Source organism: Corvus hawaiiensis, chromosome 3, assembly GCF_020740725.1.
Source record: "Corvus hawaiiensis isolate bCorHaw1 chromosome 3, bCorHaw1.pri.cur, whole genome shotgun sequence".
Taxonomy (NCBI): domain Eukaryota; kingdom Metazoa; phylum Chordata; class Aves; order Passeriformes; family Corvidae; genus Corvus; species Corvus hawaiiensis.
This window is the reverse complement of record NC_063215.1, coordinates 108,859,020-108,872,943: the sequence shown is the minus strand read 5'-3', so window position 1 is coordinate 108,872,943 and position 13,924 is coordinate 108,859,020. Positions and strand designations below refer to the sequence as shown.

General features: G+C 47.7%; 1 protein-coding gene and 1 long non-coding RNA gene across 3 annotated transcripts; one reads left to right on the top strand and one right to left on the bottom strand.

Moving 5' to 3' along the window:
• Positions 1–205: 205 nt before the first annotated feature.
• LOC125323285 lies at positions 206–3,152 on the top strand. Of its 2 annotated transcripts, none has more exons than XR_007202453.1 (3): positions 206–248; positions 1,426–1,875; positions 3,081–3,152. It is a non-coding gene; the product is annotated as an uncharacterized LOC125323285 (long non-coding RNA). The 2 variants fall into 2 exon arrangements; XR_007202452.1 differs by lacking the exon at positions 3,081–3,152 and adding an exon at positions 2,333–2,597.
• A 5,852-nt stretch (positions 3,153–9,004) lies between these two features.
• LOC125322380 lies at positions 9,005–13,130 on the bottom strand. Its single transcript, XM_048296038.1, has 2 exons — positions 12,674–13,130; positions 9,005–11,235 (listed from the first exon to the last, which is right to left on the bottom strand). Exons 1-2 carry the CDS (start codon positions 13,128–13,130, stop codon positions 9,005–9,007), a joined length of 2,688 nt encoding a protein of 895 aa, XP_048151995.1.
• Between the last annotated feature and the right edge of the window lie 794 nt (positions 13,131–13,924).

The window sequence follows — 13,924 nt, the reverse complement described above, 5'->3', positions numbered from 1 at the left end:
AATCCTCCCAAGTAGGCTGGAAGGAAAGAAGAAAAGGATTCAAAAATCAGCAGGAATTTCCTTTCTTTTGCAAAATGTAGTTGCCCCTGCCCTTTCCCACCCCAGTGTCCTTTCTCTTATGACCTCAGAAGAGAGAGCAGAAATGTGTGTTTCCCTTGTAGATAAAGTATCCCTGATGAAAGAGTTCAGCCACCGCAGGAGTGAACTGAAGGGCCAAGCTCTGCTGGATGTCACGGAGCATCTCTCAGGTATGGCCTCCCCTTCTAAGGCAAGAGGTCTTCCGAGGCAGAATTTACAGGGAATGCCAGTGAATAGACACCAGAGTGGCTCCTCCAAATCAGGAGGTGCTGAGCTTGTCCCTCCTGCCCAATACCCATGGAAGGTGTATTGGGCAGGTTTTCCCTGGCTGCTGCAGAAGTGTGCAGCATCTGAGATGGGGGCGGCGCTCGGCCTCAGGGCTGAGCTCTCACTGGGGCATCTCAGAAGCCGCCTCCAGGAAAGGGAGGGGCTAAAAATTCCCAAGCTGGCTCCTCTCTTGGAAGCTCAGGGACAGCTCTGATCCTTTAGGGAAAATGGTGGCAAATGCTGTTTCAGGGGATTGGTTTGTTTTGTCCTCACAGAATTCTTGCTTTGCTCTTGGAAAGTTTTGAGGCGGAAGCCTGCAGTGCCTGGGGGTCACCGTTTGGTCCAAACTCAGCACACGTGTTAGAGGCACGGATTTTGTGCAAGGCAGCCTTTGGGGGCAGAGGGGCAGAAGCAGAGTGCTGAGGCTCCCTGCCTGTGCTGTGGAAGTGCCATTGGACTGAGCATTTCAGGGTGTGCAGTCAGGGTCTTCCTATGTCAGCGCTGCCCAAAATGCTCCAAATGCAGCTGAAAATTGATTGCTCAGAGGAGCTTGCTATGTCAGCAATAGCCAAGGGATGGGAAAATGATAACCTCAATATATACTAGAGAAGACAGTGTATAGCCTTGCTTTATTTATAGCCTTGCTTTAGCTGGGGCTAAATCCACTGCTAATTATGCCAGGTCACAAAAACGGAGTCATCCTTTTTATTAGAAATCTCTCAATTACCTCTCTAAAGTGCCTTTCAAACCTTCAGCAGTGGGTTTAGACAACTTCTAAATGGAAATAAACAGCAATTTGACATTTTGGTCATTCATCATGCCGGAAACAGATTGTGGAATGATTTAGTAAAGGTGTGAAGTCTGCCACAGGTACAAGGCTCGGATCTGGAGAAATTAGTCCTGAGGGCTTGGTGGTTCTGTTTTGGGGATGTTCAGCTGCTTTGCCCATTTCTGGATCATGGGGCTCTCACTGTTATTTCACTGATCTTAGCCAGAGAGACTCCCAAAATCACAACTAGAGGTAGATCCTTGTTTGCATTAAGGCTGGTGGTTAAGAAGTTTGTGTCTCTCTTCCGGCAGCGCTTGTGGCATGGGTTTATCCCAGGAGCCCCGAAGTCGTCCAGCGCTACGCCCTGCCCGTGCTCTGGTCCTTCCTGGGGAACAAGGCGCTGCCTGTCCGAAGCGCCAATGTCCGCACTGTGGTCACCAAGCTTGCCTGCGCCCTCTACAAGGTGATGGGCGCCAAGCTGAGGAAGCATGCTGCCAGCCAGCCTCCGCATGTGCGGGAAAACCTCTCCGACATTTTGGGCTGGTGAAGGCTCGATGACCTGCAGAGAGATGACAAAGTGCTGAGTTGGACACCTCCGGACGTGACTTCTTAGCTGTGCCAAAAAGGACAGAATGCAAAGGAAGGGTGTGCACCTGCCCCCGCTCTCTCCACCCCCCTTCCTAGTTGTGGCATGGGGTGCCTGAAGCAACTTCCAATTGAGGACAAGGTGAAGGCTGAGCATGGCTCAGCCTCACAAAGAGGTAAGGCGGGAGCTGGGCCGCTCTCTGGCGGGAGGAAGGCTCTTGTGCCAGCCTAGAGAGCCTGGGCACATTGCCAGGGAACAGTTCTGCCCTGCATGTGCCCCCTGCACTGAGCTATGCTGCTCCCAGTGCCCCGTGGAGCTGTAGGGCTGCTCAGCTGTGGGGCCGGGAGAGGAGCAGGAGGGTGCGTGTGCAGCTGAGCCATTCCTGGAAAGCACAGGCCTCTGGGCTCCCTGCTGTCCCAGGGCAGCCCAGAGGCCAGGCTGTTCCTGTGCTGGCTCTGTGCAAGTGGGTCAGGGTGTCTCCCTGGTCTGCCTCAAGTGGCTGCTGGCAGGAGCATGCTTCCCTGTGCAGCTCTTTAGAAGTTTCCAGGTGGTCTGTCCCATTAAATACGTAGCTTCAGATGCTTTAGGTTTGCATTGCGGCCTCTGTTATATTTTGTGTCTCCACTTTGCAGGCGTAACTGGCTACAATCTTATCAAGAAGTTTTCCTTGGACGTTTCCTATGTTCCCTAACCGACAAAGCCCTTGCCTCCCATCCAGAAGAGCTCTCTTTCCTCGAGCTCAGGAAGAAGGTGCTGCCTGTCTGAAGAATGTTTGAAGATTTGGATTTATACGTTAGGCTTTGTAGTTACAGATGTACATATGTTCTGACATGTAGATGTAGGTTTGAATAAATGTGTTATCATTTTATCTTTTAAATTTTGAAAATAGATTTTCAACAGTATATATTTTATTTTGATTGTTTTTGTTTGTTTTAAATAAAATAAATAGATTTTCAACAGTATATATTTTATTTTGATTGTTTTTGTTTGTTTTAAATAAAATAATTTTAAAAAACAAGCCAAGAATGTGAGACCTGCTAGCCTAGAGGTTGTCAGAGTGCAGCTGACTCAACGTGCCTCTGTCTCACGGTATTCTTTCCTCACAGCGCCTCTCCTCTTCCTCTTTTGCCATGTTTTCTTCATGTCATTTGTGCTGCTGTTTGTTATTTAGCATTACAATGGGGCCACCTATTACCATGTTTGGGGGACAATGGACCCAGAAGATCCTGTGTAGTCTCCAGTTTTCTGCCTCGATCTATTCTGTGCTCACAAAAGGCCTGAGCAAAGCAACAAAGAGAATGTGCCCAAATCCCAAAGCTTTGCTCCTTTGCAATGTCACACAGATCTGGCTCAGAGGTGTCTTCAAGCACAATTCCATAGGTAAGAAGAGGACGTGTATTTCACTGGGAAAAGAGGCACTGCTTTGGAAAAGGCATCTGTATGTATATTTACCAAGGACAGCAGTCCAACGGCGTTGTTTGCAACTTGTTTGCAGAAGGATGAGCGGACTGTGAGGTTATTGAACAGGTGACAAGGGTTCCTCAAATCTGTACCCTAGCCTGGGTGCCATTCAGCCCACGGGTATGGGATCATTTGGTACCATGGACCAGTGCTTGCCAGCATATTGAATTCCTGCCTAGCTGGATGAAGCAATTCTGGGTTCAGCTCCAGCTCTTGGTGGGCTGCATGATCACTGACAATGCTGCCTTTCCAGAATTTATTTCTCAGTTGCCTTTCATAGTCATTTGAAGCTTTTAAACCTCACATGTCAATTTGCTCTGCCTTAGGGAAAAACACTTCTGAGCCCAGTGCAAACTGTAACCTTTTGACACCAAAGTCTTCATGGTTTCCAGGTTCAGATGTTAGAGAAGAAAATGCATGTGAATGTGTTAATTAGGTTTTCTGGAGGAACAACTCTGTGTCACGTGGCTGCGTGTGTTTGCTTAGCTATGGGTCAAATCCCGGACTAGTAAAGCCTGGGAAGGCTGGCATGTGTCAGGGAAAACTAGTCCGTGAGCTTATGGAGTTGCCATCACCAGCAGAGTGGATGTGTCCTTTGGGGATTCCTCTGGAGACAAAATTAGGCACCTGCTCCCTCCTGCAATATTCTCTTAGATCTTTCTAAAATATCCTAGAAAAGGCAGTGAAACTTCATGTCTACTTGCACACCCACTGTTTGAATAGGGGCATTTTTGTCTCTCCGCTAAGTCATTGCTCTTGCACACCAGAAACAGGAACACCAACAAACAGGAATGATGCATGATCCTCCTGCTGGTGCCTCAGAATACTGGTAAGTGCAGATCTGGGTAGCTACCCAGATTAACATTTAATTAGCATTTCATGCTCCTTCAAGATCCCCAGATCTCAGGGCATTTTGTTTCCAAGCTGCAGCTATACCATCACTCTCTGGGGAAGAACAGTAAATAGGAAACAGCGACTGCCAGTATTGCAAGAGTGTGGGGAAAACCTGAAGTGTCTGTGTAAAAAGATGAGTGGGAAGAGTGTCATTGCCACAGCCAAAGCTTAATTAGGGCAGCAGGATCACTTCTTTATGCATGGCTGCAAGATGATCATCAGGGACCTTCTTTTTGTACCTCATGCAGGAAAGGAGCTCTTAATAATACCCTGCTACTGAAACCCACACTGGGATGTAGCTCTGTAGATTGCCTGCTTTGTCACTGCCAGCCCTGTGACCCTGTGAGGGACCACAGTTCATCCCACACATGTTCTGTCTCCAGGAAAAGCTTGCCTTGGCTTATATGAGGGGAAAAACCAGAAGAATAATAAAATGGACAATTAATCTGGTCACTTTGGAGGACATGCTCATGCTTTCACATGTCAGCCTTGTACCGGCTTGTTCGTCATCATGAAACATATCAATAGAAAAAACTCAGATCCTATGCTACATCTGAATGAAATTCCTTCAGATTATTAAGATTTCTGTTGTCAGGACCAGGACAAAACCCTTCCGACACTCACTTGCAGCTGTCCTGGATTTCTGCAGCCCTTTGTGGAAACCTGCTGTAGGCAGAGTGTCTGGAGTTTGTTTGGGCCTTTAGGAAAGATGTGTGGAACAGTATGCAGGGCTCTCCTAGGAGAAAACTGTTTGTCCAAGACCAGGGACATCGTGCCTGCAGAAGTGGAGTGGCCCCGCTCCCAGCCCAAGAGTCTGTGAGCTGAGCCACGCCGGGGAGAAAAGACCCCGAGGGGCACCAGCCCAGCCGCCTCACCTGCCATGACCGTTCTGCGGAGCTCTGCCGTGGGGTGGAAGTCGACGCTGGGCGAGCCACCGAGCTTTCATCTGCTGCTAGAACTACTCCGTGATAGCTCCTGTTTTTCCCGAGAGAGAAGCCAGCGCCATCTTGTAACGCGTGTCCTGGGCGGGTTTTCCTCTGGCATTTTGGGTCTTTGTTCCAGTGGGAGGACGGTGAGGTCTGACAGTTTGATATCTACAAGTTACTTACCTATTTTTCCTTGCCTTGTGGGCATTCTGTTTGTTAATAAAGTGTTGGGTTTTTTCCACTTTCATCTATTAGTATTCATTTCCTATTGCTGGAAAGGGATTGTTGGAACAGTTTAGAGGAGACAACTTATTCCAGACTGCCCTAAGTTTTCTCAAACTGACACAGATGGCTTCACATAGGAACATCCCCAAGGCTGCTGAGAGGAAGGCACGGAGGAAGACAAACCTAGTTGTACCGGTTTGGCCAAATTTAGAAATATATCCCCTGAGAGAAGGCACATCACCACCCCTCCCCCACCAGGTTCGGGAAAAAATAAATTTTCCTTAACGGAAAGTGAAAGAGATAAAAACGATTTCTTTAACAAACACAGGGGAAAAGGAAAATAATGCTAACTAATAAAAATCTCTCGCTGTGGAGAAAAAACCTGGCAAAGTGTTAAGAGTCCTCCCTTTGGTCTCCTCGGAGCTGGGACTTGGCCCAGGGCCAGGCCCTCTGTGCTCGATGGAAAGTCCTCCCGATGTGCTCTGATAATTGAAGCAGTCCAGTAGAAAAGGGAGAAAATCTGAAATTCCAGGGAAGGAAAAAATGTTCAACTCTCAGTCTCTCTCTGGAGAAAAAGAAACTGAACAACTGGCCAAAAGCTGACCAGGCAGCCGCAAGCCGGGTGCCTCCTCCCTCCCCTGCCGCAGCTGGAAAAAAAGTCGCTATCTCTGTGTGTGACCTTGAACAAGCTGCAAACTGCTTTGAAAAAGTTTTGCTCAGTTTTTCCTTCCCCCTCTAAGGCTCAGTTTAAAGGCATAAAAAGGCGCAAAAATTAATTTCTTGGCATAGGGCAGCAATATGGGATACACATCATAAAGTTACCCCAAGACACTAGTATTTCTGAGGGAAATTCTTTTACACCAAACCAACTGGAGTCGTCAAACAGCTGACCGGACGTTTCGAGACATGGGCCAAAGGGGAAACCTTTCAGTGTGTTTGGTCAAGGCCGGGCTATGCTCGAGGCAAAGGTGTGTCAGTGTACTCGGCTCCTTCTCTCCGCATGGTGTCCGGCAGGCACAGGAGCCCAGAGCTCCTGCAGAAACCATCACAGCACTCGGTGGGAGCAAACTTGTGTCCAGTCCTCACCCAGAGCTCTGGTGTCCAGCACTGCACCGCCTTGGAATGAGGAATTGTTGCAGTGCTCTTGGAAGGAGCTAAGGAGGTTTGGCCTTCAGATCAGCTCCTTCCTAGCTCCTGATTTGCTGCCCTGGGTAAGCTGCTGCCTGTGGCAACACTTGGTTCACAGCTGACAGCCCTGCTCTGCTGGCGGGCGGCCATTGCAGGAGCTTTAGCTGGGGTCATTGTGATGCCTTTTCTTGGTCTTAAAATCAAGAGTCATACACGGTTAGAAGGGGAAAAGGGATTTTACCTTGGTATTTATTTTAAGGATCCTTAGGTGTACACGTCCAGGTCATAGGCATCAAGATGCACCCCGCTGAGTCTATCTCTCTGTGTCTCCCCTCTCAACATTGGGTATAACATTACAGGTTTTACTAATTAGCATATCTATCAAAGATTCCCCAATGAGAGGCTCAAGTGAGCTCCCCTCCCCAAGGAACCTTCCGCTGGATGGTTCTATCTTGGTTTACAGAATGTGTTCTGGAGAGGACCTTGGGGTCCTCTGGGGCACACTGATCCCTAGCTACAAAGCTTCTAAAATGTTTAGTTTCTTAGCTTGACAAACAAGTCCAAGAATGTAGGCAAAAAGCACTAGGAATACAGAAGTTGTAAAAAAGTATAACAGGGGTATAAAAGAAAAGGCAAAAATCTTCATGGCATCATTTCCCCCCTTTTAGAGACTAACAAAACTCTATCTTGTCTAGTCTCTACTCTACTCTATTTTTTACCCACAGAACCGGTTTACACTACCAGCTGCTCCACAGGAAATTACACAGATAATAACTACAATTACAACTATGAAGAATATTTCTTTTACCCAGGCCCAGTTTGGTAACCATGAGGTGAGGGTATCAAAAATATGATCAAATTTTAAAGTCTTATTTCTAGAAGCCACTTCATGTAGAATTTGAGTTCCCTTCCAAATTTCATCCAAATCTTTCTTAATTCTTCCACTTTGGTCCACATAAGGACAACAAGAGGTTTTGACAATAGCACATACACCTCCTTGTGCAGCAAGTATGAAATTGAGAGCTATCCTGTTTTGCATAACTGCACGGGACAGACTGTCAGCTTCTTCTTGTAAGGCTGAAATTGCATCTGCAGTATGCTGCTCAATATGTTCAATGACAGCTGAGATGTTTACAATTGCTCTCTCCAGTGCAACTACTCCGTAAGCGGGTACAAGGGCTCTGATTATGCTATGAAAAAGTGTGGGACGTTCAATGAGGGGATTAAGAGATCTTTTTCTCCTCTCATTTGGTTTTTCAAGATGGTCAAATATTGTTATATTTGGGACCACAGCCCCAATAGCACAAGCCTGGTCTTTGTTCACGGGCATAACTTTCCAGGCCTTATCACCACATATCCAATACAACCCCGTCCCAAACGGCTGAGCCAGTCTCCACCCTGTCAATTTCATCTTTGCTGCAATTCTTGGGTCTATTATTTCCCTGAAATTGGTTCCCACATTTCAGTGCGGTTCTCTTCCATTAAAATGCCAATCAATGGCCAGTGACCCTTCCCATCTAGGGGTGGTAACTGAGTACAGATCCAGCAATTGCTCTTATTAAGAATTTTGGACACATTTTGGACCACCGTCTTATGTAAATCATGGGGTGAACCCTGAACCATGGTTACCAGTTGGGCAAACAGCAAACATGTAAAAAACAGTTTAGACTGCATCTTTCTGATTTGTATCAGTCTCTGTCTTCTTGGTGATTTCAGGATCAGAAGCTTTCTTCACTCTGGAGTAGTGAATCCACGGTCCCTTGCCAGCAACCTTGACCGCAGTAAAAGTGGTCAGCAAAACTTGGAATGGTCCCTTCCACTTGGCTTGCAAGGGGTCACTGTCCCACCACTTGATGTAGACCCAGTCTCCAGGCTGGAATGGATGAGCAGGTATGTCCAATCCTATTGGTTTGGATAACATGACGAATCTCTGGAGCTTCTGCAAAGTGGAACTCAGAGCCATTAAATATTTACCTCTCATATGAATTTCCCCCGGGATATGTGGAACCTGGTATGGCCTGCCGTATAATATTTCATAGGGACTGATGTTGTCCCTTCGCCTTGGCTGTACGCGGACTCTCAGCAAGGCTATAGGCAGGGCTTGAACCCATCTCATGGATGTCTCTTGACAAATCTTGCAAATCTGGGTTTTGAGGGTCCCATTCATGCGTTCAACTTTGCCACTTGCCTGGGGCCTGTATGGTGTGTGCAGGTCCCAGGTAAGTCCCAAAATCCTGCTAACTTCCCCAACCACTGTTGCAACAAAATGCAAAATGTGGTCCCCTATCTGATGACATTCCCAAAGGAACTCCAAATCTTGGTATTATATGATCAAGCAAAGCTTTCACTACTTCTTTTGCTGTGTTGGTGCGACAGGGGAAAGCCTCAGGCCATCCACTGAAGGTGTCAACCAGTACCAGTATATACCTGCATCCCTCTTTGCGTGGCATCTCAGCAAAATCTATTTGCCAATAATCTCCTGGGAGATCTCCTGTCTTTGTCACTCCTAACACAACTCTCTTGCTTGTGTCAGGGTTGTTTTTACAGCAGGTTTCACACTTGCTTGTTACAGATTGTACAATATCAGTCATTCCTCTCCCTATCACTACTTTCCTCAAACGTTTAAAAGATTTTCTGTTCCCCAGTGGGTACTTTCATGCTCTCGTTGGGCTATTTCCCGAAGGATCGGGGTGGAACTACGACTTGTCCTACCGGGGTAACAGCCCACCCACCTTCTTTGACTTCAGCCTTAAGGAACTTAATTAATTTGTGATCATATTTTGGGGTAAATGATGACAAATCTATCTCTTTCTGTGGTACCACTGCAAAAATGCCTTTTTCTGCAATCCCCCCGGCTGTTTCGTCAGCAAAACGATTTCCCAGTTCGGGGGCTGTTTTCCCTTTCTGGTGACCCTTGCAATGCATGACAGCTACTTCCGTAGGCTTCCAAATGCTCTGTAAAAGTGCAAGAATTTGTTTAGCATGCTTAACCTCATTACCTTGAGCAGCCAGCAGGCCACGTTCCTTCCAAATAGCTCCGTGGGCATGAACAACACTGAAGGCATATTTGGAATCAGGCTGTATGTTCACCTTCCTCCCCTCACTCAGTTCTAGAGCTCTCGTTAGTGCAATGAGTTCAGCTTTCTGGGATGATACATCTGGAGGCAAGGCTTTTGCCGCAATGATTTTACCTGAGGTGGTTACGGCGTAACCGGTCATCCTCCTACCGTTTCTCATGAAGCTGCTCCCATCAGTGTACAATTCCCAGTCTGGATCTTTCAAAGGAACATCTTTCAGGTCTGGTCTGCTGCAATAAGTTTCCTCTATTGTCTGCAAACAATCATGCTCAGGCACACTGTCAAGTAACGTAGATGATAAAAACGTCGCAGGGTTGACCACAGAAGTTGTCTTTAGAGTATCATCATCCTGTTCTAACAACACAGATTGGTATTTGAGCATCCTGCTAGGGGAGAGCCAGTGTCCCCCCTTTTGCTCCAGCACATTTATCACTGCATGGGGTACATACACGACAATGTGCTGCCCAAGGGTGAATTTACGGGCCTCCTGTATCAGAAGGACTGTTGCTGCCACAGCTTTCAAGCATCCTAGCCAACCCTGGGCGACATTGTCTAGTTGTTTTGAGAAATAGGCCACAGCTCTTCGCTGGTCTCCAAGGTGCTGTGCCAGTACCCCCAGAGCAACATTCAGTCGCTCATGTGTAAAGAGTTCAAAAGGTTTAGTCAAGTCCGGCAGTCCCAGAGCTGGGGCTGACATTAAGGAATGTTTCAGCTGTTTAAATGCAGCCCTGGCATTCTCTGTCCACACGATTGTCCCCTTTTCAGCTGCTTTAAGGACCTCATATAAAGGTCTCACCAGTATACCGTAGTTTGATATCCACAGGCGACACCAACCTACCATTCCCAGGAAGGCCTGCATCTCCCTTACGGTATGGGGCTCTGGAAGTCGACAGACGGCTTCCTTCCGTTCTCTGCTGAGTTGGCGATGTCCATGGAAAATTTCCAGGCCCAGGTATACTACTGTTTCCCTGGCAACCTGTGCCTTCTCTTTCGAGACCCGATACCCACTTTGGCCCAAAAAGTTCAACAGACTTACAGTGAGCTCGATGCAGTCATCTCGTGTCTTGGCCGCTATCAAGATGTCATCAACATAGTGGAGAACCGCTCCTCCTGGTTCTTGTTTCCTCCAGTCCTCAAGCTCCTTTGACAGCTGTTTCCCGAAGATGGTCGGGCTGTTTTTGAATCCTTGTGGTAAAACTGTCCAGGTAAGCTGGGTCTTCCTCCCTGTTTCTGGATTCTCCCACTCAAAAGCAAAGAGTTCGTGGCTATTCTTATGCACAGGAATGCAGAAAAAGGCATCCTTGAGATCTAAAACAGTGAACCACCCTAATTCATTTGTTAGTGTTGTCAAAAGTGTGTAAGGATTTGCTACCACTGGGTGTATGTCCTGTGTTATCTTGTTGATTTCCCTCAAATCCTGTACCAACCTGTAGCTTTTACCATCAGCTTTCTTTACTGGCAAGATTGGTGTGTTGTACCTGGATTCACATTCTACTAACAACCCAAATTTGAGAGACTTTTCAATCACAGGTACCAATCCCTTATGAGCTTTTAATTTCAGAGGATATTGTCTTTGTCTTACTGAAGTAGCCCCTGCTTTGAGTGTGGTACTCACAGGTTCAGCTTTTTTGGATCTCCCAGGAGAATCATCGGCCCACACTATTTGAATGACAGCCTCTTCAACTTCTTTGGGAATTTTTCCATGGCATTCTTGTACAAGTATAGCAGCTGCTTCGATAATTTTAGATTCTGGGGTTATAACTTTCACTCCCCCTTCCTTTGAAAACTTAATTTCGGCTTCCAATTTTTCCAATAAATCTCTGCCTAACAATGGCATTGGGGAATTTGGCATATACAGGAACTGGTGAGTGACCCAGTGTTTTCCCAATTTAAATTTTAAAGGTTGGCAAAAAGGCCTTGTTTCACTTACCCCTGTAGCTCCAATCACATCCACAGTGTCTTGACTCAGTTTACCTTTTAAAGTATTTAACACAGAATATATTGCCCCTGTATCAGCCAGAAATTCAACATCGTCATTCCCCAGCTTAGCTACAACCGAAGGCTCTGCTGGGGTAGTTACCTTCGGTCCCCGTCAGTCTGTATTTACAGTTAGTTCCGAAACTGGGGGCTTCTTCTCTGCTCGTGATGGACACTCATTTTTCCGGTGCCCCCGTTTTTTGCAAATTGCGCATTGGTCCTCAGATAGGGGAAAAGGGGGACCCCTTTTTGATGTGTCAGATGACTTTTCCTTATCATACTTCTTCTTGTAGTGGGGTTTACGATGTTTATCTTTGTCTGCTAAGTCCCTGTTCTGGTATACCTTCCAGGTTACAGTCAACAATTTACTTATGTCCGGTGGCCCATCTATCTTTTGCAGCTTTTTCTTTATGTCATTAGCAGATTGACCTATAAACAGGTAGGCCAGGTGGATCTGCTGCTCAGGTGAGTCAGGGTCTAAGGTAGTGTATTTTTGTGCAGCCTCTTTAAGCCTATTTAGAAACTCTGTGGGGGTCTCATTTGGATTTTGTTTGATCTCATATAACCTAGCCCAACTCACTGCTTTAGGAACAGCACATTTTAACCCAACAACCCCCCATTTTTGGTATCGCTTCAGCTTTTCCATCTGTTCTGGGACATTAGGATCCCAGTTAGGGTTTGCTAGGGGATAGTTATCATTAACTGACCCTTGAAGACTCCCAGTTGCAATTTGAGTTTCGATAGCAGATATAGCAGCTTTGTTGACCATTTCTCTCTCTGTTTTATCCAATAATTCATCTAGCATAACATTTAGATCACCCCAATCTGGGTTTTGGGATTTTATGGCCATTTCTACACGCATAGCTACTCTCTCTGGGTTGTCCCTGTACTTCCCAATTGAGTTTTTCCACTGCTATAATTCTCCAAGAGAAAATGGTGCCTTTATATAAATGACTCCTTGATTTCCCACAGCCTGTCTCAGAGGTGCTTCTAATACAAGTTCTTCCTCCCCCCCTTTATCTGTTTTGGACCTTGTGTGTTTAGCGACGGGACTGACTGCTCTCAAAGCTTCTCGGGCTACCCTGCCCCTTCTTCTACCACCCTCCCCGTGAGAACCATCTGTATCAAAATCATCCCATTCGCTTTTAATCCACCCCTTCTCTGCCTCTGGGGCAGTCAGGGGGCGGTGGCCAATCCACCCCTTCCCTGCCTCTGGGGCAGTCAGGGGGCGGTGGCCAATCCACCCCTTCCCTGCCTCTGGAAAAGCCAGGGGGCGGTGGCACACCTGCCTCTTCTCTGCCTCTGGGGCGGTCAGGGGGCGGCGGCCGATCCGCATCTCTGCTACCTCCGCGCCCACCCTCCGCCCCCAAGGAGGCTGGGGGTGGGGGGGCCCCGCGCCGCTCCTGCGGCTTGGAGCCGGCCGCTCGCCCCCTCCCCTGCCCCTGCTCGGACAGCGGCAGGGACAGCGGAGGCGGCGGCGGCGGCAGTGGCGGCGGCGGCACCACTGCTCCCCCATCCTCCGCCCCCACCTGTGCGGGCTGCCCCGCCGGCAGAGGCGGAGCCACCGCTCCCCCATCTCCCCCCTGTGCGGGCTGCCCCGGCGGTGGAGTCGGTGGCGGCGGCGGCGGTGGCCGTGGCGGAGCCACCGTTCCCCCACCCCGCACCCCCACTTGTGCGGGCTGCCCCGGCGGTTGAACAGGGAGGGGAGACCCCTCCCCATTGCGCAAAGCTGGTGCTACCATATCTGTATCTGTCATATCAATCTCTCTGTCCGTATTAGTATACGAGTCAGCTTGCTGCGGCTTTTTCTTTCCCTTTCTCCTCCTCAAAGTCATTTCCATATTACTTTTGTCTACCACATACGCTTCTTCCCTGTTCAAATACAAAGTAAAAAGTTCTGCATATCTTAGTTCATCAAACCTACGTAATGATCTCAAGTCTACCATCAGGTCATTAATGATGTTATTTTCCAAACTCCCATAGCGAGGCCAATTTCCTTGACTTAATTTTAACGTCGGCCAAACCCGTGTGGACAATCTGATCAATTCTCGGGTGTCCAAAGTAGTTTTTCGCCCTGTCCGCCATTTCCAGTGTTATATTATCAGCTCTAATGGGCTGTTAGGAGGGATTTTTTCATTCACACTGCCCATGTTTGCTCACAGACAGGAAAACTCTGCCAGCGGAAAGCTCTCAACTCTGGAATTCAGCCTGCAATCTGGCCTTGGAATTCCGATTTCCCAGGCAGTTTATCTAGGTTACTACACAAACACTTCAAAACAGCACTTTAAAATACTAAAAAGCAACTAGTTTTAGCAAGCAGTAAATGCGCGCGCGAAAATCTGGTCTCAAAACGATTCAAACCCACAATTTCCCGACGTCTCAACCAACCAACCAATCAACCAACCTCTGAGCCACTCCTGCGGCTGTGTAGGGTGCAGCCTCTGGGCTCCTGTGGACTCCACGGAGGGCGTCCCCTCCTTTCCACAGTTTGGAGGGGAAAAGTTTAAGCTTTCCCCTTTCGTGGGCTTCTATGCCC